At 42.5% G+C, this 27,351-nt stretch overlaps 2 protein-coding genes across 2 annotated transcripts in view; both read left to right on the top strand.

The window, feature by feature from the left end:
* Positions 1 to 27,351, top strand: part of ppp1r9a (protein phosphatase 1, regulatory subunit 9A) — a 78,924-nt gene that overhangs the window by 42,558 nt on the left and 9,015 nt on the right. Inside the window, 8 exon segments of the mRNA XM_080735030.1 lie at positions 7,077 to 7,229; positions 9,221 to 9,274; positions 16,586 to 16,815; positions 18,726 to 18,822; positions 20,926 to 21,076; positions 23,025 to 23,113; positions 26,911 to 27,064; positions 27,229 to 27,304. Of these exon segments, the coding sequence (XP_080591156.1) occupies positions 7,077 to 7,229; positions 9,221 to 9,274; positions 16,586 to 16,815; positions 18,726 to 18,822; positions 20,926 to 21,076; positions 23,025 to 23,113; positions 26,911 to 27,064; positions 27,229 to 27,304 (1,004 nt within the window).
* On the top strand, positions 11,523 to 13,625 carry LOC308292323 (nucleoporin NDC1-like; the record flags this gene model as incomplete). The annotated part of the gene is made up of 1 exon (XM_080734639.1): positions 11,523 to 13,625. The coding sequence occupies one exon, from the start codon at positions 11,523 to 11,525 to the stop codon at positions 13,623 to 13,625; it is 2,103 nt and encodes a 700-aa protein (XP_080590765.1).

Genomic DNA, 27,351 nt, shown 5'->3' with positions numbered 1-27,351 from the left:
ATATGCACATTTCCTGCTGGGTGGTCGATTGAGGAGCATTCTGTGTGGGGAACCCTCCTCCAGCCCCACGGAGCCCAATCACAGTTCTACTACTATAATCACAGTCCCATACACGTGAAATGAAACCCTGTCAGCTCTCTTTACATCTCATATAGAAAAGCATGGCTGGAATTTAGTCCTTTGTGTGGAACTCCGCTGTGCTGGACACTTCAGTGGAGAAAGAGAAGAGAGGGTAGGGTTCATAGTAGGGTTGTTCGATTAATCGATTTTTAATCGTAACCCGGTTTTTTTCCTTTGGAAGATTTAAAAAAATGGAAATCGTAAAATCGATTTTCACTTTAATTAGGGAAATTCTTACTCATTGGAGCCTTGCACGCGCAAAAAGTACACAGCCCCGTCCTCCTAAAGCAGGACGACAAGGTCCGACACCAAATTAATACTACTTTCTATCTGATGTGTAATTTCTTTGATGCGCGTTTAGCGCACGTCAGACTGAGCAGAGTTCACCACCGCACGGCGCTCACTCGCGATGGTTCAAGCAGCAAACAGAACAAAACGCTGCTGAGCTGGTAAACTTACTTACTTGTTGTAGTTTGAAAGAAGCTCATTAATTCTGTGTTACCCACCTACTGACTGTAGTTTACTCCTACTGTCCCTGTCACTGTGTTAATTTTGCGTCGGGAAGCGAAGCGCTTCGCCTCCGTTTACAATCAGTCAACATCTCCGTGCATGAGTGGTGCAGGGCAGGGGCGTAGCCAGGAATTACATTTTGGTAGGCGAAATGCCTACCAAAATGCCTCACCAGCCTCCAAGAGCTGGCTTGTTTTGGCTGTTTTGTCACTCACTATTGATAATGAAACACTAAGGACGCTAAGTTGTATGTGATTGTTGCACAACTAAAGTTATTATTATTAATACCCTTATTGTTTTATTGCATTTTGCTATTTGGCTATATAAAAAAAATCAAAAAATGAAACAATAATGAAAAAAAAAATCATTTCCTTGCATTTTTTAAATGAAAACAAAATAGTTGAAACAATGTATTATTCTTTTAACAAAAAATCGAAATCGAAATCGAAAATCGGGATTTCAGAGAAAATAATCGAGATTTTATTTTTTGGCCATATCGAACAACCCTAGTTCATAGATGGAGGTTCATGAGCCGGATTCAAACACACAATGCTGCATTTAGGTGTGTACTACCGTCCTACTATATGTGGTTCATGTACAAACATGTACGTTGTAACAACCAATAAGGTATGTGTTTTTAACAGAGAGCAGTAAGCTACACCATTTTAGCTCATCAGTTAGACCGGTGTTTCTCAACCTTTTTTCTGCATGGGCACACTTTTCATGTTCCAAGAATCCATGGGCACACCAACATAATACGGGGGTGTAAATATTGTCACTGTCGGGAAGAAACCTTGTATCTCCAAGTTTCAAATTTGTACGTTTCTTCGCAAAGTAAAGCCCTGCTTCATCATACAAGGCTGTCGCACAACAGTAGCGAAAACAGCAGATCTACAAGCACACAATGCCTTGCACCACGAGGCGTTGTGTGCTTGTAGATCTGCTGTTTTCACTAGTTTAAATCATTTTTAAAATGATAAATATACAATACTGGCTTTCAAGCAGTTTCAAGAGGCACACTTGGCCCTTCTCAGGGGCACACCAAAGGTCCCCAGGCACAGTGGTTGAGAAACACTGAGTTGGACCATTCCATAGTTTGACGGCCAAAACAGAAACACATTTTAAATTGGTTCTGACTTTGCACGTTTCAAATCTACACAACCTTCTGATACTGTATGGTAATTTCCTTCTCTTACTTTAAAAAACATTGTATAGCCTACAAACTGGAAGGCTATTATTCATAACAAGACAAAATATTTCCTATGTTTTTAAATGTTTACACATTTTAATGGATGGATAATTGATTATTTTTTTTCTCAATAACCAGCTTTGTTTGTTAATCAAATCGCTCGCAATATTTAAGTGAATGAACCGTGTCTTACACAGAGACTCGTGCAGAGAAGGGATTCTAAACTGTGTCAACGTTACTAATCCATAAATTACTGTACATCAATAAAGGGTGCTCTGGAGGGGGAGGGGGAAACAAGAAATCTGCACTCTTCTGTCTCAGAAGACCAAAGCATCCATAACATCCTCACACAACCGTCCGTCGATTGGGTAAACAATTATGAAGCTGTTGGAGTGATCTATGGGGCAATAATGAGAACTCATTAATATTTCTATGAATACGTATTAGAAGAAGCTCTCACCACGTGGGGGCTGGAGGGGGGGCTCTCATTCTAAAGTGATGTTTGGTTATCCTTGCTGTCGTGCAGAAACCTTATATCTCCGATTCTCCATATTCTTTTTCCTTTTTTTAAATTAATGCCCTACTTCAGGGGTCTTCAATGTAAGGACCCCTTAGTTGAGAGAGAGAGAGAGAGAGACGAAGCAGGGACCCCCACAACCATTTCATAGATTCCATATAGTTTCATCGTTTGACAGCACAATCATCAGTGTATTTTGGATTCATGTCAATTATGTGTTTTCAGATATTTAACCACTTGAGCCGTCATTACGTAATAAACTTGACCTTTTACTTTGTACTTAATCTGCTCTTTGGACACTAGAGTTCATGTTGTTAATATAAAAAGGATGAGAAGATTTGGAGGGACCCCCTGTAGTAACTCTGAGGACCCCCTAGAGGTCCCGGACCCCCTGTTGAAGACCCCTGCCCTACTTCATTATACTACTGTGTCAAACATAAATAGACGATCTACAGGCTCACAATGTGTTGCGATGTGAAGCGTCCGGATCATGTAGATCTGCTATTTTTGGCCATTTAAGTGTGTTTGCAGGTTTTCGTGAATATTGAACCAATGAAAAGTATCAACAAAAGCTTGTGACTAAATAATAACTACATTGGTTCTTTTTTTTCCATTTCCTGAAAAAGAAGAGTTTTGGACATACAAGGTTTCTGGCCGACCGCAGCATTTATGCATGGAAGACTGGTATTGGGAATTGGGTCTCAAGAGAGGATATATAACTCTTACTCTTTATGCTGATGATGAACATAGACACACTCATGTTCACACTATACACATGAACACACACACACACACACACACACACACACACACACACACACACACACACACACACACACACACAGAATCACATACAGATGTGTGCACATACTGCATAATCAAATGCACAAGCATACTGTTTGCTTGTGTATACACAGCTGCTAGTACACACTTATACATGTACACTCCAAGAACCGACCGTGTGTGTGTGTGTGTGTGTGTGTGTGTGTGTGTGTGTGTGTGTGTGTGTGTGTGTGTGTGTGTGTGTGTGTGTGTGTGTGTGTGTGTGTGTGTGTGTGTGTGTGTGTGTGTGTGTGTGTGTGTGTGTGTGTGTGTGTGTGTGTGTGTGTGTGTGTGCACACCCATAACAAAACTAATGTGCCCCATTTGCTAGGATACACATTTGCTCACACAGACGGAAGCAAGAGTTATGTGTGCACTCAAGCAAGCACTCGTACACACACACACACACACACACACACACACACACACACACACCTCCCACTCTTTCTCTTCCCAGAAGACAGGTCCTATCACATCCTCCTCTCCACAAATCAGCATGAACCATTATGCACATATCATATCCATATTACGTATTCATAGTTCACATCATCAACCTCCTCCAGACTGCCACAGTGCAGCGTTCCCCCTTAAACCACCTATTTCCTCCTCACCATGCATGTACTAGCTAGCAAATTATGCATATCGTCGTTGTCGGGTGGAAACCTTGTATGTCCAAAACCGTTTGTTTCGTATATATCATTTTTTAAAATGATTTAAACTAGTGAAAACAGCCTATCTACAAGCACACAACGGGCGTTGTGTGCTTGTTGATCAGCTGTTCTCACTACTTTTGTGCGACGACCTTCTATGATGAAGCAGGGCTTTGCTTTGCGAAAATAATTACACATTTGAAACTTGGAGATACAAGGTTTCTGCCCGACAGTGACAATATATTACATGCAAATTGCTTTTTTATAGCCCGTCCCTCCCCGATGGCAACCCCTGACCCCGCCCCCTCTAAATGGGAACGTGCAACGTAGGATGCTGTTGCTAGGGCAACGGAAAAGCCAATAATGGGGAGGAGATTCTCTGATGACCATGCAGACAAACACATCAGGCCTAACGATCTCTTATCTGATGGGCTGACTGATTTGGGGGCGTGGTGGATGAAGAGATGGCCAGAAGAGGAAGAGAGATATGAAGTAGAAAGGATTAGGGTTTGGTGATATGACTTGTAAAATAGTGGATCTACAAGCTCAACGCATCACTACTCGTAATCTTTTTTTTTTGTACGCCAGTCACGTTAAAATGGCGATGGCGTGAGTAATCAATAAAAACAAAATCGTTTTGGGCGTGAACTATACTCCTTTAAAGTAGATTAAAAATCGATTAAAAAATGTTCATGTCAATGCGTTGGTATATAAGACGTTTTAAACATATATTTAAAAATAACTGCTTCTTGATTAATCGATTAACCTACTGTACCTGAGCTAGAAGTCAGTTATTGGTTTTAAAAATATCGGTTTCGATATACAGTATTTTCGGTTCATTACCCAGTGCTTGAAGGGATGGTACCACCAAGGCATACACCTGATCATGATGATGTGGGTTTGAATCAATCTTGTGTCACCTCCTGGCTATTCACTTTACTTTACACTTTATCATTTGATGACGTCATCACATCACACACGACCCTCCAATTATTTTGGGGGGGTCCCCAGATGATTAACTTAATGTGAAACATTGTTTTCTCACTCAACTGTAAACAAACCAACATAAAGTTTAAATGTATAGAGGGTATCTTCACATTTCTAAAGTGACAATTTAATGACTTTTTAATACCCCTAAAATGACAAATTAAACATTGGCCAAATTGTCAAATATATAGAGGCAGAAATTGTGAAAATAGCCGATCTACATGCTCACAACGCCTCGCAACGAGAGGCGTTGTGAGCATGTAGATCTGCTATTTTCACAATATAATTCTTTTTTTTTTTCAACTTCGACTTTCTCTGGTGGGAGTCGACTTGTGTAATGAAAACGACTGAGTCGACTTGTCGACTTTTTCGTTAATGCCCTGCTGTCTAATTTAAAAACAAAGAAAGGGAGACCGAGACATACTCTCCTCTGCTCATCCTGCCCTACTTTCTGACCACTAAAATAATTGCACCTGCTGAGTTAAAATTGAGTTGGGAATGTTTTTAGAAAGAAACTAGGTCACATGGCAAGTCATCTGTGGAATCTACATTTCTCTTTTGGTATTACAAGCCACCGAAACAGCATTTGTAACACAAAATGGGAAATGGGGAAGAGTCATTAGACATCCCCTGTCTGGCAGTGGGAGAATCGCAGATACACACTAGTTGCATGAATTTCATGAGAAAAATAAACGGATACTATGGCTGGATGGTTCTATTCTGTTTGCAGATCATTAAACAGCCCACTAATTAAGCATCATTGCTGAATGTTTTCTAGGGCCTGGCAGCCAATGCAAAATGGCACGTTGCTGCTGTAGTGACCAGCATACCCTAAACTAAACAGACTCTTTATAATTGTAGCCATTAACCCATTAAAACTTGGTACTAGGGGTGTAACGACACATTTTAGCAGCGATACGATACACATCACGATACATGTTTGACGATACGATACATGGACGATATTGGTTCATTCATGGCGTTATGATACGATTCGATCCAATGATTTAAAATCGATATAGTAACTATTTAGCAAAGAAATTAAATCTGTTTGAAACGTGTCAATAGTGCATGTTTTTAAGAGAGAAATTAAGTAAACAAAAAGTAAACACTGTGACTCTTTAGCAAATATATGGACATTATATTACAACACATATGGACAAACCCGCACCTTGACATGAACACAGAGATTACACACATTTATCGATAGACCAAGAGTAGCTATATGGAATGGAAAAGTAATTAAACCCTCTTTTTCATTTTCCTTCTTAAAATTGCTAAATACAAGGCACAAATACTTTCCATACAATCAATTATTTGCATCGCGAAAAGATTTTTTCGCATTGTAAAACGATACGACACGCATTGATACGATACAAAGCCAAAACAGTACGATATATGCTTTTGCATATCAATATAGTAGATCATTGCAAATTAATATAGATTTTTAGATTCAGTTACTATATTGTTACACCCCTAGTCCCTACCTGGAACGCATCTTTAATGCGCTTTTACCAGTATTTTTTGCTTTAGCTATTAAAAAATAGCAGATATACAAGCTCACTGCGAGCCTGTAGATCTGCTATTTTTGAATCGTGAAAATGTGTGCAAGTCTTTGAATAATTTTTACCCGATTTTATAAATGTCTTCTAAATCCTTCTAAGGTTTTTGAAAAAGGCATGTTTCTATATGTCAGTGGTTCTCAAATGTTTTCATGTCAAGGACCGCTAGAATTATTTGTATTTGGCCACCGACCCCCATCTCGAAATATATATATAAAAAGACATAAGTCAAAAAGGGAATAGGCCCTACTCTCTGTTTTGTGTCCCAACATCCCAGCCTAGTCGTGTTCTTCCTTTTCTGGGTTCTGTTCTTGTGGTGAGCGGATGTTATGTAACATTATTCATATGTGACAATCATACAGTTCCCCAAACATTCTATCCAAAATACACTGACACAAAAATACATAAATGTAGTGCAGGGAGAGCCAGGTATCTCTGTATTCACAGCATTAACAAACAGCACAACCTGTCTCCTAAAGCTGGACTAACAACTCTAAACAAAAAACAGAGCATTTTCAGTTCACTCCTTCCAAAGAGCCAAAGATGGCTGCGATAACACCAGCCATCTGTTTGTGTTTCCACATGCGTTCTCCAAACTGTGTACAAGAGTAACCTAATGTTTATGGGTCCATTTGGTTACATTTGTACACTATTTGAGTTACAAATGGATAGATTAACACTGAGGATTTTACTGTGTGCTTATATTTGCTCATTCAAAGCAGACAGGGGAGTATGCCACAGACGAGGAGGACGGAGGAGCAGCGGTGCCGGACGGGGAGAAGAACATCGAGGTGTTTGATCTCCCAGAGACGGACGACATCTTGTCCCCCTCAGATTTAGATGCCACTAAACTCTATCAGAAATTCAGAGAGGTAACCTGTTCACTTTCTCACATCTACATGTGATCCAGTCTCTTTACATGAAGGTATAATGCATACAGTACAGGGAGTGTGTCGATATTGCGACATAGCATCTGTTTGACGGTCCATTCTTTCGACACAGGTGAATTTTAACCTGGTGAAAACTAACCTGCCGACATGGGTGAATGTTAACCTCTATGCCTAAACCTAACCCAAACCCTAACCCTAATCTCAGTAACCGTGCTAACCTGCCGACGCTGGTTGTCGAAAGAATGGCATATCGAAAGAGCGAGATTTCCCCACAGTACAAGACTGGAAACCAGACAAATCTGCCATTGTAAAACAAAATAATGCCCTCTGCAGATTTGGTCTGGCTCTGCTCAGTTTTGATTGGATTTCACTACCTCAGAAATTGCGAGGGACCAATCAGGGCCCACTATGCAAATATGGGGCGGCTTTATCACCAGAGGCACCCCATGGAAATGCATGTTCAATACAGAGATTCCAGATGCAGTGATATTAGTCTGGCCATTCCAGGCTAATACAGTACATCCAATAGAATATTTTATCTTCACGTATCTGTGTAAACATATGTACCATTATCATCGAAATGTCTTTTTTGGGCTGGTATACTATGTAGAATACATTTAGATATATATTGACAACTTTCCTTAATTCTTCAACTTAGATTATATTTGTGCTCACTCTCCTATTGCTAATTCAATTCCTATCAGGTCTATCACCACAAAAAGTGTTGATAGACCTGGGGCTCCTACTGCCGCCTTGCCGCTTATGCCTAAACTTTCTTTGGCCTTTTTTATACTATAGATATATATTTTTTAATAGATCAAATTGGCGATCTACAAGCCCCCAAGATGTCGATGTAGATCGGCTATTTTCACTATTTTAAAACTGTTTTCAAAATAGCAATAATTACAAAAAATTAGGTTGGGCATAAGGGGTAAGGCGGCTCGCAAGATATACAATACCCCAGTGTTTCAACCTGTATTTGAGCCCTTCCTTATTATGGCCTCTCCCGCACAAAAACACCAACCCTTGGTCAGCATGCAGTGCTACGTGTAATACACCACTATGAAAGAAAAAATCACCTCAGAGCAACACATTTCATCCTTTGACAGTTAACTCATTTCATGCACTTTAGGCAGCAGAGGAAGCTGTGCTGGTCACATTGATTGAACACACCACGGCTACTTTTGGCACTGTACCGTTTCAGTCTCCAACCCCCACTGCCACTATGGCTGTGTGACACATTTAATTAATGGCCCGGGCCGGGCTGGGTGCGCTGCTGGGGATATCGAGTGGGAGACAATAATGTAATCCCCTGTCCCAATCCCTCACCACTCATTTTGCCGTCTCTCCCGCGTTTTCCGTTCCGCTCTCCATCATTACGTCTCTCTCCCGTCGCATTGCGTATATTTCATCACTTTTTATGTAAACACTCTTGATGTGTTCATCATTCATACATTTTTACTTTTTTTTTTCATAGTTCCTCTCTTTCCTATTCGTTTCTAAAAGAGTCACATGCCACTTTCACTCTCAGCCCGTTATTCGAGTGGTTTATTTTATCATGAAGACATTGGAAATATGGATTGTTGGTTGTGTTGTATTGGGTCTTTGATCATATCAAAATAGATCGAATATACTAAGAGATGCTGAATGAGCCCCATTGGCAGTGCGCCCCTCAATATTCAACCAAAAGTATTATGTGGTGGTCAAAGTGTAGCTGTCTGTGTATATCAATCTCTGGACGTGTGTGCGTGCGTGCGTGCGTGCGTGCGTGCGTGCGTGCGTGCGTGCGTGCGTGCGTGCGCGCGCCGCGTTGCTGACTGTCATGGAGGACGGGGTCGGCTGCCTCCATCCATCACACTGTATATGGACAGCAATGAGCCTGCGCAGCCATGCGTCTGATCATCTGACTGCCTTGCCTTCTTCTCTCACTGTGTCTCTCTCCTCTTATCTCCACTTTGACTCTCCATCCACAGCTGCAGATCAAACACACAGTTACAGAGGCCGAGATCCAGAAGCTAAAAAGCAAGGTAAGCCGCCTTGGTGCATTAACATGATTGTGGGGTACACAGATTGATTGACACGTGTCAGAGTCTTTCACAGTTGAAAGATGCGTGGGCGGCATTGACTGTCCGCTGGATGCCACTAATTGCATCAGGAAGTGGGCAAGTTTAGAAGTCGGAGTTGGTTCAGGCTAGTTAGCCAAGTTTTGTGAATAGATGTTGATGGCAGTTTATCCTATTCAGACAGTGACCATACTAACTTGATTATAGTATTAGTAGTATACTAGTTTGCTGTCTTTATCTTCAATGCTTAAAGGTAGAATAGTTTATGTATGTATTTATTAAACAGATCTATGTTGTGATAGTAATCATTGCTATAGAGTGTTTGTTCTGTAACCGTCGTCTCCCTGTCTCTTTAGCTCTTTGGTAAACAGAAAATGCATTTGCAGGTCGGAATATTGCACTTTCATTGAAACAGCAGAGAGAACTCTTATAGGATAAACAAGTTGAATTGGGAGTGATTACACAAAGAAATGAGCATAGAAGATTAGAACTGGAACACTAGAAAAACTGAAGCTGATAAATAAATGGGTGCTCTCGCCTGATTAGATTAAATTGGCAATCCACCTGAAACTGTATTTCCTGTTTACTAAAGAACTAGAGAGACAGGGAGACAGCTGTTATTGAACAAACACCCTATAATGATAACTATCAGAATATAGAGCTTTAAATCCCGCCCCCCCCCCCCCCCCCCCCCCCCCCCCCCAACAAAACAAAAAAAAAAAAATAGTTTTTAGATATTTAAAGGTTAGGTGATAATTCACTTTACCTACTTTTAAATATCTGTGAAAAATACAAGATTGCACCATAGAAGTCAGCCATTTTAGATGTATCTTGGAAGTGTTTCTGTGGCATATATATTTTAGTAGTAGTTCCTTCTCTTGGCTCTCAGTTTCACAAGTCTTCTCGAGGAAAAAATAGTGGGAACAGCATGCCTATGTTTGATTACTCTCTCTGCACATGCGAGCTGCACATGCGAGCTGTGTGCGTGCATGTGTGCAATCTAGTGTAGTGTGTGCATGCAGACCATGCACTCAATCTGCAGCAGAACTGTACTATGCCGAAGGATGTCTGGATTTGATACATTTCCAGCTGAATGTGCTGCAAGTTTATATTCTAAAATGCAATAAAAGAGAAGCTGTTAGAAAGCGTTTTAGGGGAGACGGATAGATCCACGGTTATGAGTCTAAACACAGACAACGTTGAAAGCGTTTAAATTAGATCAAACATAAGTTATTGTAGGATTTGTGTAGCTACTGTAGAGCATCAGAGAAGTCCTTAAATAACTTTATAGAATATATGTTTTATTTGGACCAATCTGTATGTATAATATACAGTAACCAACACAACTGCAGTGGTTGTAGTTGGTCTACCTGCTCTTCTATCGTGAACCTTTGATCTTGTGGACCACTACAGGTTGACAAGAGGTATTGTTTTAAGGTCAAGGCACAATTTATCCTCTGTCCAAATTTCTTTCGGCACTCACGCACAGGACCCAAGTTTGAATCCCTTGTACGACTTAAAGGTTACTGATTGCAGTACTTTATATTACAACTGATAACAATGTATAGGGGATGAGAATAAAAAGGACACAGATAGAGAGACAGACAGACAGACAGACAGACAGACAGACAGGTACAACGGGTATTGCATAACTGGTGGGGGCATGCATTCCCAACTTGCATCATTCATGATTTGCATTGCTCTTATAGCATAGTAATAATAATCATTATCATAATAATCGTGTGATAAGCAATATTCCAAATAAATGAAAAGACAAATGCGGGGGAATGCTTTATTTGAACCCTGTACAATTTAGACCATTGGTTCTTTTTATCAAGTCACCTCAAAAAATCTCATCTGCCATCAAAGTAACATTTCTTTTTTACAGTAATGCACAAAAGGAAAACTGGTAAAGTGGCAGGCAGGGTGAGGAAAAAGAAAAACTAAAAGAAAAGATCCCTCACGTACTCTATCTAATGTCACATTACACCATATTTGAACATGAGGTCATGTGACCTCACTATGACGTGACTATAGAATATAGAGAGCAACCCTACAAGAATGCTGATTTCAGTAACGTCAGTCATACAGAGGCTACCAAGCACTATTGAGACATACCAGAAAGTAGTGCACTGTAGACACACTGTTTAAACTGCCAACAAGAAGGAACAATAGTGTTTTCATATCATTTTAGCTCTCCATCTGTCTCAACATGTTACCTACAGTTGGTGACCTGCAGACATGGTTACGTAAAGTGATCAGCTCTAGAGCTACGGCCAGCATCTTTTGTGCTGTCTTGTTGATGCTGCCAACCACAGCTGTTTTCATAGTGCTCAGCAGGTTCAGTCTGTTCAGTCTGCTCCACCCCATATCACATTGCCTGGACATCGAAACAAGCACCAGCGTTCCCTTCATTCTAATGTTCACAGGGATCCTGGTCATTGGAATATCTGACTTCAACCTGGGATATTACACAGTGGTCCCATCTATTGCCTGTTCAAAAATGGATCTTTTTGATCAGCTACTTCACCCCCGTCAGATCATCCATTCCCTCCTGCATTGTGTCATGGGAGTTATAGTTGCCTGGTGTTGTGCCGTGGCCATTGAAGGAAGATATCAGACACTTGGCTACCCGTGTGATAGTGGCAGTATCTGTCTGAATGAGCACTCCCTTGTCCTGCTGTTAGCAGGGGCCTTTTTTGGCCTCAGTCACAGCCTACTGGGAGTGATCCACAACATGAACTATGTGTCCTTCCCCACTGTTCAGCAATGCAAGTTCCTTCGCTTTAAGGCCGCCTTGCCGTTGGTGGTCAAATGCAGTGCCACCCAGAGCCTTTTGCTTGTCATGAACTACCTTGCTGTGTATCACTTCCTAGGATATATTCCAAGAACATGGATCTGTAAAACACTGAATCTTCAGTTGGACCGCTCCCTCTACCCCCTGGACTCCATCATTGGGATTCTGGACATCCCTCTGGTCTACCACCTATGGATCAGTGGTACCTTCCTCCTGTTCCAGTTGTACATCACTGTGCTGCTCTTCAGAATCTTTGTCACAGACGTGCAAAATTTTCCTGTCCAATTTGAGATTGGACAGGAAAACTGTCTTGCCAGAGTTATCGCTGGCAAGGAGCCAGTGATTTTGAAGTTCTTAGCTCTGCAGGACTTGGCATTACTGTCCCAGCACTCTCCTTCACGACGTCTTGAGGTCTTCAGTCTAAGTCAGCCAGGTGGCTATCCCCATAACTGGAATGCCATCAGTAAGGAGTGTGTGTCTCTGCTGTCTGACCTGACCCAGAGGCTTGTTGCTCACCATGACACTGTAGTCCTCACTAATGGTAATGCCAAGTCGCAGTCTACTGGCAGTGACAGGATATCTACGCAGTCAGACAGCTCTGTAAACTCTCCTGTCCTGGACAGTCCTTTGTCCTCCCCAGCCATGCGGCGCCTCGCCGATCCCCTGGAACAACCGTCAGAACCCGCACCTAGTGGCTGTGTGCAGAGTCCCTCCAATGTGAGGAGGAATTTCAAACTCTGGTCCGTCCCCACATACTCACAGGCATCCTATGGCAGTTACCCATCAACTATTGACCCAGCAGCACCCAGCCCAACAACAGCAGTCTCCACAACCCGTCTCCTAACTGAACAGGTTAGAAGAACAGGAGAACAGGTTAGAAATGTCTTAGCTTGGATCCTCCAGAACGGACAGAAACAGGTTAAAGATTTCTTGGCAACGCGGGCACAGGATAACAACTGGGCAAAGTGCGTGCTGATAATGTATAACATGCCCTCAGAAGTGTATAACAAGCTCCCAGGAATTTATAACAAGCTCCCAGAAGTATATAATAAGCTCCCAGAAGCCTCCAGGCAAGCTCTCTTTGCTGACAGCCAGGCTCACATCTGGGCACTAGAAGGACTGTCTCACCTAGTAGCAGCCTCCTTCTCCGAAGACCGGTTTGGTGTTGTACAGACTACGCTACCCAGCATCCTCAGCTGCATGCTGGACCTTCAGGAGGCAGTAGATAGACACTTCAAGCTGCCCTATGCCTCCAGAAAACCTGTGAGGTCATTCTACAGCATGGGAGACCCCACGTACCAAACGATGCGCTTCACTCTCAGAGCCACCCTCAATACCGCCATTGACAGGATAACATCCACCTTTGGGGAGCACTTAAATGCTATACAGCTGTCGTCGGGGCAACAAAAGAGATTGCTACAGATTCTGGATTACAAAGAGAAACACCTGTGCACCATGGCTTCCAAGCCTTTGCCTCCTCAAACTCCACTCAAACTGTATACATCACATTTAACATGACCAGGTCATAAAGGGGCTGTACAGCTTAAAACAAAAATAATGCAATAAATACATAAGCATAAAATACCAATGAAATAGAAACAAAAAAAGAACACCCACACCCAATGTGAAGTGAGTGGTGCTATTTATGGGTTAATTTCATTAAGCATCCCGCAAAGCCAGCCAATGTGATCCTGGGGGTACAAACAGACGTGGGACAAACGAACAAAGCCAGATGTTGGAGCGGTTAGCTCCTTACAGGAGCACCGCTCAAAAATAGGGTGACAGGCTCAGCTGTCACTAAAGGCTAAGAGAGAGAAATGAGTCTTTAACCCATTAAGACCCGAGGCTGAGGGGGCACGGTGGGGAAGTCGGTAGCGCTGTCGCCTCACTGCTAGAAGGTCCTGGGTTCGATTCCCACAGGGGACGCTCTGGACGCTGGGGGCTTGTTCTCTCCTCTGCGTCATCAGTGCCAGTGGAGTTGGCAAAAGGGCCTATTTGTGTGGAGTTGGCATGTTCTCCCTGTGTCTCCTAGGGTAGGTACCCTCACAAAAACATGCAGTAATCCTGGTTACTGCCTCCCCCTGGCCAGCCGGGGTGCCTGATGGAGGGGAAAGGAACTGGTTGGAATAACGTGTTCCTTCCACACGCTACGTCCTACCCGGGGAAACGCCCCCACCCCCCTGTCAGGTGAAAAGAAGCAGCTTGGACTCCTCATGCATAGAAGGAAACATGAGATCAGTCCTTTGCTCTCCCCAGGTTGGCAGAGGGAGTGTAGCGCCCAGGATCACATTAGACAATTGACACCGGGTGAAATAAATGGGTTATAAAAATCGTGTGTGATAAAAATTAAAAAAAAAGACCCGAGGCTGATTCTACAAATGCCTTCTAAATCAGTAATTCTCCCCAAATTATATGTATTTGGCCGCAGACCCCCAACTGAAAATGTTTTGTGCCAGGGAGACCACCAGAAGAGAGAATTTGCGTAAAAATCTTCTTTATAAATGTAAGTGTTCAAAAATGGCAGATCTACAAGCTCACACACAAGTGACGCACTGTGAGCTTGTAGATCTGATATTTTTTAAATAGCCACTAAATCTAAAATGACACGGATACTTTCCCGTTTTTAATGGGCTAATAAAGATTTGAAGAATCCTCATCAACTTGATTCAAATGGAGTGATGCAAACAATCAAGATCTCATGAATGTGCCTCATTGTGCTGTTTGTGCCAGTTTTGCTTATGTAAATTACAACCTGTACTGTATATACAAAAATACATGACCATCACTCATGTCAAATCTTTATGAAGAGTGGGGAAATACTTTCTTCAATGTCTTTGGCCACAAACTTAAAGGGCCAGTTCACCTCTGGGACAACCAGATCTTATTTTATTGTTGTTTGGGACACGATCAACACAATCCTGAGTTATCTTTTGTGTTCAATCTGTGTTTTGAGATATTTTAGAATGTCAGCATGAATGATGATGCATTTTGCATCATATGATGCATTTTGCATCATATGATGCAGCATGATGACTCATATGATGCAAAATGCATCATCATTCATGCTGAAATACTAAAATATATATACCAATACTAAAATACTACTAAAATACACCCAATACTAAAAACAACAAACAACAAACAACTTTAATTAAAGTCAATGGAGAAAATGAATAAATGTATATAAATTAAACTATGTAACGTATCTCTTAGCAAAATGCAAGGAAACGATTCCTGATGAAGCCGATCGATTTGACATTTCCCCCCTAAAGTTAACTAATATCTTTCTACGCTGAACTTCATAATATGAACAATTATCAACTAGAAAGATGCAACTGGAAATTGCAAGCGTTGTTGCCATGATGCTGGTCACACTTGCAAATATCTCTGTATCTGTCAGTGCGGTACTAAAGTCCTTGTCCTTTTTATGCCCATATATGGAGATCCCTGATGTCATCAATATTAAACCCATATCTGGGATTGCCCATATATGGACATACTGTGTCAGTCTCATGTGGTCTATGATGTCAGACATCTAGGATGTCAGTCATCTCCATATTTGGGAAAAGTATTTTTTTAATTAAAGTCAATGGAGAAAATGAATAAATGTATATAAATTAAACTATGTAATGTATCTCTTAGCAAAATGCAAGGAAACGATTCCCGATGAAGCCGATCAATTTGACATTTCCCCCCTAGACGTATCTAGGGGGGAAAGATGGATGGATGGAACAAAGTCGGACAAATACTATAGTCTGGTTGCCCTGCAGGTGCAACCACACTAATTAAATGGGATCATTTATAGGTTTTTTTTATGTTCAGCAGCAATAAAAAAATCTTTTGTCTACTTTAACTCAAATCCTTTTTTCTTCTTTTCAAATCTTTTTATTCAATTTTCAAATGAGCAAAGCCCAGAGGCGGGTAAACAATCTCAAAAAGATGGATACATCACATGTAGAAAAACAGAGTACATTATTATGAGAGTGAATAAAACCCATCCCCTATCCCCCCTCCCCCCACCCTCAATCCCCAGGACGGTTGAACTGTCAAAACAAAGTAAACTAGACCAGGTCAACCTGGTTGTGCCAGACCCCCTGTCTGTCATCATCATTTATGACATCATGCCTTTTGTAGGCATGTCATCATCATATATACCCTTTATATAGAAAACCAGGACAGACAGACAGACCGACATTTGCTTATGTAGGCCTACCCATTTCATGGGTCTGGCAATAAATAATCAAAACAGTAAAGCAGAATAAATAATCAAAGCTTGCTGCGCACTGGGTTTTTCAAACAGGTAAGCGCCACACTACACCGTTTGAGTATAAAACCTTTTTTCACTGCGGAAGTGTTTTGAGGACCAGGTAAATGGCCAGTACCTACTGTAACCTTCTGACCTTTGGCCAGTACCTACTGTAACCTCATGACCTTTGGCCAGTACCTACTGTAACCACACAACCTTTGCCCACTCCCAGCTAGCATCAGTGGAGAGGGAGAAGCAGCGCTGGGAGAAGGAGAAGAGTCAGCTGAAGGCCAGCATCGAGGAGAACAAGGAGAGGATGCTGAAGCTGGAGAGCTACTGGATCGAGGCCCAGACCCTCTGCCACACCGTCAACGAACACCTGAAAGAGGCCCAGGCTCAGTACCAGACCCTGGAGAAGAAGTACAACAAGGCCAAGAAACTCATCAAGGACTTCCAGCAAAAGTGAGTGAACTCCATCGTTAAAGGATCACTTCTAGGCTCATTTTCCTACTTATATTGATCCAACATTACTGTCCATGGGGTCTATTAGGCAGAAATGCCCCTGTTGTCCAATTTCCCCAGCAGAACCCAGCAGCTCTCATAGCACAGAGTGGAGCCTATAAGCCTATCACTTTTACACTATTGTTGTGGTCAAAAGTGTTTTTATTGTTCATGAATGTGTTACTAGTTGTCATTACAAACACATCCATGCCATCGTTGTCCCACAAAAGCCATCACACTCTGCTAAACAGATGTTATGCTTTTATGTGTTTTGCCAAGTCCCGGAAAAGATTGGCCAGTACAGTCACTTTGATTGGCATGCTCACCCCAGAACATGATTCGTGAGATTTTGGTGGCTTGTGTGGGACAACCAAAGGCATGGATGTGTTTGTAATGACAAATAGTAACACATTCATGAAAAAGGAAATCACTTTTGACTGCAACAAATAGTGTAAAAGCGATAGGCTTATAGGCTCCACTACATGCTATGAGAGCTGCTGGATTCTGCTGGGGAAAAGTAGGAATATGAGCCTAGAAGTGATTTAGGGCAGAGTTGTGCTTTAAGCTAGTGAGATATAAATGAGGCTTGTGGGTAGTGTTAGTGCTAAGCTTAGCAAAAGTAGAAAAATACGCACATCTCTTAATGAGGTGCTGGGTGAGAAATAGCACAATAGAAAAGGAAACCCGCACACTCTGCTCCAAATGATATTCAGTCATTTGGAGCAGAGTGTGCGGGTTTCCTTTTCTATAGTGCTAAGCTTAGCAACATGGTCATCAGCTAAAACAGGTTACACTACTGTAAGGTCACATGCTTTTCGAGAACTTCAGCCATCTCTGCAGTTAAGCCTACGTCAATGCAAAGAACAACAAATATAAGCGACTCCAGGCAAAGTAAGCTCAAAAGGCTAGTCTTTAGTTGTTCTTTAGCTTATTTGAACTCAGAATAATGTTGGGAAACTAATTAATGACTTACAGTATATAGAATACATTCATTTGTTAATTTTGTCTCATACTAAAAACAACATTTTAGCACATTAATTCCATAATTTCAGAGCAACTCCCAACTGTTGGGCTCTAAAAATCGAACAACAAGGGTCAATTCTTTTAAATGAACAGTGAGGATTTCTCTGTGTGAGAAGATACTGTAGATTGCCTGAGTTAGTCAGAGCATCTCTTTTATGATGCGAGCCTTGTCGCTTTTGATTCTAGTTGAACACAGAGGTCCCATTCTCATGCAGGGCACCTCTCCTGTTCAGTGCACTAATCACTTTGGTCAGTCCATCACAACCCCTCTTACTCCCCTCTGCTCTGACTGCCTATAATTGGCTCTGAACCTCCAGGCCAATGATCTTAACTAAACGGCAACATCCCAGAACCAAGGACAACAAGGATTTGAGGACATGTCTCGCAGTCCTACGCCTTTGTGTGCGTGTGTGCAAGTGCGTGCGTGCGTGCGTGCGTCCATGTGTGTGTGTGTGTGCATGCGTGCGTGCGTTGAGCTCAGTATAAGCACCAGGGTCAAAGTGAAGTGAGTAACATTGACAGTCTGAAACAGCCTTGGCTCCTCGGATGTCAGGGCTGGGAGAGAGACAGGCAGATCTTTTTCTGACACACACACACGCACGCATGCACGCACGCACGCACGCACGCGCACACACACACACACACACACACACACACACACACACACACACACACACACACACACACACACACACACACACCAGCTTTCCAATTCTCTCTCTCTCTCTCTCTCTCTCTCTCTCTCTCTCTCTCTCTCTCTCTCTGTCTTTCTCTCCCTCTTTCATTTCATCCTTTATCGCACACCCACTCACCACATTAATTTGCCCCCTCCCCTCCTGCTGTTTCAGAGAGGTGGAGTTTGTCCAAAAGGAGGATGCAGAGAGAAGGAGGCTGGAGGAGGCTGAGAAGGCTCACCTGGCTGAGATCCAGGGCCTGCAAGTCAGGGTAAACCAGCAGCTCCGTCCTCCCATTGTCACCACCTGTCATTGCGTGTGTTTATTGTGTGAATGTTTTGTACTCATATCTGTTTTATGATTGTTTAGTGTACTTTCTTACTGCACCAATGCACCATGAACACATGCGGTTCCCTACCCAGGATAATAAAGTTTGCCTCAACCTTAAAGGACCACTTCACCCATTTTCAACCTATCGTCATATAAATGGTCCTCACTAAAAACAAAACTTCTGGCATCATACAGTATATGACCATTAGTGAGGAACAATTATATGAAAATAAGGTTTGAAAATGAATGAAAAATAGCACATCTATGATTTGGTGTAGACTGAAAAAAGTACAACTCAGGTCCAGTTTACTAAGGCTAGAGGGTTTAAGTGCTTAGCCGTGGCTATGTCATACTTCCTGTCATCCTGCGTTTTTGTCAGTTGATGCCATCAACAGACATTACGGTGTGTCGTTCAATGGGAAGTGTGACATGTATTGTCAGTCTGTGTTGTACTGCATGTTTTTTTAACAGCGGTTACTGTACAGTATTTGTCCCAATGTATGCCTCTCTGTCTGTCTTACTCTGCCACTCTGTCTGTTGTTCTGCCTATCTATTTATCAGCAAGCTGTGTGCATTGTGCATAGTCCTGCACATTTAGCCACTGTAAACCACATTCATTGATTTACAAAGTGGCGCTGTGATCAGGGATAAGCAGTGTCCGTTGATAGGGGAATATCTACAGTATATGAATTCCTACGTCTTCCCACTGGAGGGAGCTGTTTAGCACTTGCACTTCATCAAGTGTCATCAAAATGTCCCTTTTTTAACCTTACAGCCCAGTTGACCTTTCAGTGGACCATGACAGGTGGACTCCCAACAGTGATTTTGTAGTTTTCACGGTCATGTTGGTTGACAAGCTGTCATGCAGGCCTTTTCATGGAAGAGTTAGCAACTCACAGTAACCAAACATTGTCCCTTGGAGTCTTAAATAGAGAAAGCTGAAGCATTAACAGGAAACAAGATGTTACAGAAACACCCTGCTGACACGACTGCAGAAGGGTTTTCAGTTTCACTTTTTAAGCCTTATTATCAAAGTCAAAGTACCCACTACACAGTACTCCAGGGAAACTTCAAATATTTATAGAAGAATCTCTGTTGTGTTCATTCTCTCTTGCGCTTCATGAGTCCCATTGAGGGAATTCAGTCACTAAATCAAGTAAAGTTAAAACAAGTAACTTTTCACCTGTGAAGTGTGAACTAAAAGCACACAAAATAATAGCAATTCAGTCATAAAACCAGCCATAAGATGCATATATAATCATGTACAAAAGTGTACTAATGAAGTTTCCAGGATGTGCACACGCAAACACACACACACACACACACACACACACACACACACACACACACACACACACAGATAAAAAACAGCTCAAAGGCTTTTGTGAAGAGAAACACGTTAAGCCTGCTTTTAATAGAGGTCAGAGTTGATGCACATGTCCTGTCATCTGACAGGCTATTCCACATCAAGCAGTCCTTAAAACACACTTACGGTAAACCCTATATACTTATAGTTCACTGAAGTCCCCCCCCCCCCCCCCCCCCCCTTTTTTTTCCCCTCTACACTAAAAGTCGTTTGTACGCGCTGTGTTATTTTTGCTGAATGTTTTGCAGAATAGAGAAGATGCTAAATGAAAAACAGACCATTAATACTCTCCCATTTCTAGGACATCCTGATTCTTCAAAACCTTTCACATGGCGACCACAATATCAACACATCTCTCTTGTTTGATTTTGAATTCAGGACCTGTGTAGTGCAGTGGTTCTCAAAGTGGATTCCAGGGACTCTGTGGGGTCCAAATTGACCCGTACAAGTCTGTAACTCTGACAGTGTACAAATGGAACCAAATGAACCCTAACGGGTCCATTTGGTTCCATTTGTACACTATCAGAGTTAAGGGGAGACCTTGAAATGTGCGGGTTCATTTGGTTGCATTTGTACACTGTCAGAGTTAAGGGGAGACCTTGAAATGTGAAGGTTTGAGAAACACTGGTGTATTGTGTCGTCAACCCTCCCCTCTGCTGTCTCTCTCTTACCAAGCAGATCGCGGCATTGGAGTCGGAGCTGATGCAGTTGATGAAGCAGAACGGCATCCAGGTCAACAACAACAACAATAGCAACAGCAACAACAGCGCCACTCAACAGTACAGCCCCTCCAGGGCCGCTGCCCAGCCCACGTCCTCCTTATTAAGTGGTGAGATTAGTATGCAGCCCCCTGTATGGACAGTATTGATATTATACATCAGGGGTCTTCAACGTTTTCAGGCCAAGGACCCCTTAGCTGAGAGAGAGATGAAGCAGGGACCCCCACTAGAGCCTATATGTTGTATACAATTTTGTTGCAAAGTAAAAATGTTCATAGATTTCTTAGATAGCGTAGACTTGTTTGACAGCATTGTCATCAGTGTATGTTGGATTAATGTGTATTTTCAGACATTTAACCACTGTCTTCTTCTCCATCTACACCAAACCTCTTTGCCAGAAAGAGCGTGTAGATCTGCTATTTTTGGCTAATGTGCCACTCAGAATAGGGATGCTAGTGTTCAAGTGGTTAATGTAAAAAACATGATCATATCACACAAAGATTTGCCGGCCCCACTGTAGTGACTCTGAGGACCCCCTAGGGGTCCCGGACCCCCTGTTGAAGACCCCTGTTATAAATGTATAATGTTATTGCATTCTGAACCAGGATTCAGATGTGAAAAGTGCTTCTCAAATGTGCGAAAGATGTATGCAGATAAAATGACACAGTAATGTAAAATGCAGGTAGTCCATCATGGTTGTTGCAATGTCTTTAGGATGCTCCCATAATGATGTTGTTGTCCATTGTCAGCTTACTGTCAACAACATTGTGGAGATTTAAGGATTGTCCTATTTCATAGGCAAACATCAGCTTGTAGACACACAGGCACGTGCGTGCGCACTCACACACACACACACACACACACACACACACACGCACACACACACACACGCACATGAACACACTGAGAGATCTGTCCTTGGATTATGAATGAATGGCTTGTATTATAACTGCTCTTGACAAATCCTCTGTCTTCCCTGTTACTGCTACGTTCACCCAAACATATTTTCACCCTTCACCTCTGCAACCCAGACAGCAAGACAATTCAAGTAATCTGTTTACAACCCATCTGTCTCCATTTGTTCTTTTTAACAATTTTGCTGCCATTTTAAACATAGCTGTACTAAGCAGCTGCCAAATTGTCCTTACCTTTTAATGTGGGCACGCGCACGCATCGTGCACAATCTGTGCGCGACTCATCTAGTAGACGTCTAGACTCGGTGACAGCTTTCGAATAAAAAAAACCCCATTGAAATAGACATATCCGTTGCCATGCTGTATCCCTGCTTATCCGCCAGTGTTTACATGAAAAAACATTGGAAAAAGCCAGCTGTGCGCTATGGTAACACGTGGACACGTTCGCGCACATAGCAGACGATATGTGCGCAGATCATATGCCAGGCGGGTAGAAGAGTCAAACGGCTACAAAATAAAAAGAAACCGCGTCAAAAAATACCTTTCTATGGCCATGCAGTCAGCTCACTTGTTTACAATGAAAAGCTATGCGAACGGAGCTGCGATTGGACGCCAGACCGGATATGGAAACCTAGATCCGGTCCAAACGGGAAATACGACCGGATACAGTTAGGGGGCGGGCCTAAAGTCTCCGAAGTGGCTATATACAGAGATCATACTTTTAATCGTTTCATAATGATTAAAGCTAATTAAATCTTCGGGCTCCTCGGGCATCGCAGAGTGGTACAGCGGGAAATCTCCGGTTTCGATGGGGATCGCAGAGTATGAGTTAAGGTCCCGTGGCTTTATTTTATGTCTGTGTGTCAGATGTGAAAGGCCCACATACAGCAATTTGATCTTTAAAACTGACATGAGGTTATTGAAGTTATTAACCACATGAAATACTAGCAGCCCTAATATGACGCTGATCAACTGAGTATATAGGGTTTAAAATGATACTGGCCAAAAAAGATTAGCTTAATGAGACACTGTAAAATGAAGGGAGAGGTCACTTTAATATACTGATACAGGATGCTTGTCCTCTCCAAACCAAATCATCATTAATGTTAATCATCACTTTGTTCTCATGCGTGCGTGTGTGCAGATCTTAGGGAGAGCTCTTCCCTGTCACCCAGTAAAAAGAAGATCTACAAAGCAATGGCCAGAGACAGCATCAGTTCTACAGAGGGAGAGGTTAGTACAAACACTTTTCTGTATATCTGTTTCTAACACTAGGATTTCATGAACTTTATTTTCTTCATTTATATGAAGACAATGACCCAGGAAAGTGAAGATCCAACAGGGGATGGTGCACGGTTGTGTGGTCAGTATATAATCATCAGGGCACCTGATGAAAAGCATTATCTGATGGATTATCAGTATCAGTCCCCAGCTAATATTTAGCACAATTGTTGCTGTTACTCAATTCTTTATTCAGTGTATCTCTCTTTTCATTGTTGCTTTTGTAGGTTTAACTTGCTTGTCATATATAGTATATGAAGCTCTTTGAGTTGCATTATGTAAGGGTCCTACACACTGAACCCACCTGAGATGCAAAGTTTCATTGAGCACAGCAGATGGTCATTTTATCGGGCGTAGATTCTATATGTCTGATGATGTGAATCAATGTGTTTGACGTTGTTTCAAATGTCAACATTTTGAAGTGAAATACTTTTCTTTGCCACACTACATGTGTATAGGGCTGTCGCGATTATGACATTTTACATGACGATTAATTGTCACTCAAATAATTGCGAGTAACGATTTAATTGTGTTTTTGTCGTTGACTATTTTACATTTCTGTTGGGCTTTTAAGCTTTGAAGTTTCTCATGGCAATTATGACACATAAAAATAAATATACAAAGAAATTACTGACATATTTGACAACTTTATACTTAAAAAAGAACATTGATAGTGGAAATAGCCAATCTACAAGCTCACAACGCGTCGCAATGCAACGCGTTGTGAGCTTGTAGAGCTGCTATTTCCAATACTTTTTAAAGTGTTTGAAACTATATTTAACATTTCTCAACATGGAAACGATTATGACAATTATGCAAAATAATTGAGATTACCTCAAATAATTGCGATTAGACGATTATGTAATAATTGTGACAGCCCTACATGTGTACAGTACTATCTTTGTGGGGACCCCATGATGATAGTAAACTGGGGGGGAAAAATCGTGTGACTGTGTGTTCTGTGTTGTTCTGCAGCACTAATGAATTGTTTGGCACCGTCTCTCCCAGTGTGATAATAATAGCCTCTGCCTGCTTCTGGACAAAATGCTCTTGTCCAGTTCCATTATTGTCACTTAAGCTGGCCATACACTACACGATAATCGGGCCCGACTGAATCGGGTAGAATTAAACACTACAGGATCATTTTTTCAGATTATCTGGCCAGAGAATCTAAACGGGCTCACACTAGCCGTTTTGAACAGTCGGGCGCACCGCACGCTACAGGATTCTATTCCGATTGAGTCGGGCCCAAACACAGCAATAATAAATAAATAATTTATATAATGAATACAAAACGTCACTGTTCCGAGAGCTTCGCCTTGCAACACGCGCGCAGACGCACATACAAACAAACACATTATGCTATCCACTCACAAACACACCATTGCCTCACGCAACGAAAAAAAAAAAAAAGCTTCAAATGATAGGTCTACTATGACTATGAGTTCACTTTGACGCGTTTCATGTTCATCCATGGATCAACTCTGACTTTCCCCCTCTCTCTCCACTGCTAAAGTCAAGTGCTGCGCGCTGTCTGCTGGTGCTTCATGGTGTCTGATTTATGATTAGTCGTATGACTGTGTTGCGCAGAGAACATATCAGATCTCCAAGATCAAACTGCGTCCCTCCGCGCCACATTGTAGGGTTTGTAGATCAGGCAGTGGGCGTGTAGGCCTACTTGCACTCGTGCGCTGTTCCCACTCCAGTCTGTGACTGACTGGTAGTGACTATTTCTGCTGATATAAAACAAACTCGCGACCATTGAGTTTTAATTCCCATCGCAAGCAATCATGATACAACCTGGGAGGATGGATGTGGATCATTATTTGAAATAATAAGCAGTGTATTTATGTGTATTGCTTTTTTTTGGGGGGGGGACTAGTTTTCAGTCCCAAATATACTGTAATGCTTTAAAAAGGACAGGCCTATTAGGCCTATATCCATTATGTTTCTTTCATGTCCGCTCCAGGTTTATCATTGGTCAGTTTTGATAAAGTCATTTTATTTTATAATAGTTAAGGTAACGTGCGCGCATATTTTCTAAACCTGCTGTCTGTTAAAATACGAAACGCCTGGCTATGCGGGGCGCGCTGTGCCCGGAGTAGCCAGGAGTTGTTAACCCAGCTGGTAGATCAAACAACGAGTTGTACCTATGGCCAATTGGAACTTGAAAGGAGTAGAGATTACATAACTGCACCGTGCACGGACCATCAGAGAAAGTGACTGACGTGGGGTGAGCTGCTGTTGTAGGCTGCTTCCACCACGGACGGTTCAAGTTCAAGACAGGCACGTGTCTGCTTTTACTTTAGTGGCCATGGCCTGGCCCTATAGGCTTTCAATCATGATTTCCCCTGTCTTTTAACAAATTATCGCGGTGTGGGCGGATGGATCAATCAAATATAGACTAATCATTAAAAAAAGATCCGAGGGCACGGAGATCCAAATCCAATGTCCCAGAGAGAGGGAGAGAGAGAGAGAGAGAGAGAGAGAGAGAGAGAGAGAGAGAAAGAGGACGGTTCTGTCTGGTCCATTTGAAGAACTGTAATCCAGCATTTTGAGGTGGAAACATGGAGAATGCACAGGTTTATCATACATTTGAGAGTGAGAATCATAAGTTTAATGTAACTTAATTGGAGTTGGAGGAGGAGAGCAGAGCTGGGAAGTTATTAGCGAGTCCAGACTTGCACTAATTGGTTTGGCCTAGTTTTACGTCTTTGTTGATTGATTGATTGATTTCGTGTGTGTGTGTGTGTGTGTGTGTGTGTGTGTGTGTGTGTGTGTGTGTGTGTGTGTGTGTGTGTGTGTGTGTGTGTGTGTGTGTGTGTGTGTGTGTGTGTGTGTGTGTGTGTGTGTGTGTGTGTGTGTGTGTGTGTGTGTGTGTGTGTGTGTGTGTGTGTGTAGAGAGAGAAAAAGAGATAGCTCTGTCACTCAGATGCTCAGAGACTTGCGTCTATCAGCGGCTGCTGTAGGCTACCTATTTTCAATCAGTCCCCTGCTGCTATTCCAGACCAGTACTGATCCAGGAAAATATCAAACATGTTTGAAAAGAGTCGGGCAACCCCCGATCGTCCTCCGAGCCACTCGGCTGGGCTCCGAGTGGATCTGTGAGACCTCACGCTAGACGACGTTCATGCCCGATTGTCGGGCCCGTTTCAGTCGGTGGCAGCCCGATTGTCGGGAGGGTAATTAAATAGCCCGATTATCGGCTAGTGTGCGGCCAGCTTTAGTCAAAAAGAGTAGACCGAGCTCAACTTGGATTGGATAAACAACAGGAAAAGGATTTTGATTGGCTGGATGGAAGTTACGAAGCCTCGAGCACTGTACTGGAGGTAGTGGAGACCTCAGACCTTCTATAGTCACAGCTCTGGGGGAATGGAGTGCTACTTGCTACTGTCAAGTTATTTTTCACTTTTTTATCTACTCGCTTTATCACCTTTGATCAGGCTGAATCTTCACTTCTTGAAGGCACCCTGTAATCTCCCTTTCCCCTTTCAGTTTGACATTGTAGACATTGAGCTGTCATCTTATCTTATCCAGTGCATCCAACAGCATAAGCTACACTGCACGTAGAGCTTCCTGTTTTGATTCCTTTATCTGAATTCTGCACCCTTTCTCTCCTCTCTTCTATCATATTTCTCCCTCCTCTCCCCTCTTCTACACCTCCTTCTCTTGTCCTGTCCTGTCCTGTCCTGTCCTGTCCTGTCCTGTCTTGTATTCCCTCTCCTCTCCTCTCCTCTCTCTGTTGTCAGGTTTCAGAGGGCCCTGGTAGTCCATTCCACAGTCGGAGTGGTTCAGTGCGCAGCACAGTCTCATGTGAGGGTGGAGCAGCAGCCCTCAGGGCCCCAGGTAGTGCTGAGGGCTCCCCCAGACACACACTGCATGCTGCAGGAGCCCACCATGAGGGTCAGTACAACCCCACCCACCTTCTCACTCAGTGACAACTAGAAAGGTGCAATTCTGGGAAATTGCAAGTGTGGTTGCACTGATGCGAGTCGTAAAGTGGTGTAATCGTTTGCATTTTAAAATAAAGTACATTATGATAATGGTCAATAATGATGTGTCAGCAGGGTCTCAGTCTCCAGTGGTGTCCAGCCCCTCTCTCAGTCTGGAGGAGAACAGCTGCAGACAAGCCCTGGACACTGGGTAAGAGGAGCAGAGAAGACAAGCTTGTAGTGCTGGAAGCATTGGGG

The sequence above is a fragment of the Nannobrachium achirus genome, assembly GCF_963921795.1.
Source record: "Nannobrachium achirus genome assembly, chromosome: 10".
Lineage (NCBI taxonomy): Eukaryota > Metazoa > Chordata > Actinopteri > Myctophiformes > Myctophidae > Nannobrachium > Nannobrachium achirus.
This window is presented reverse-complemented; position numbering and strand designations above follow the sequence as displayed.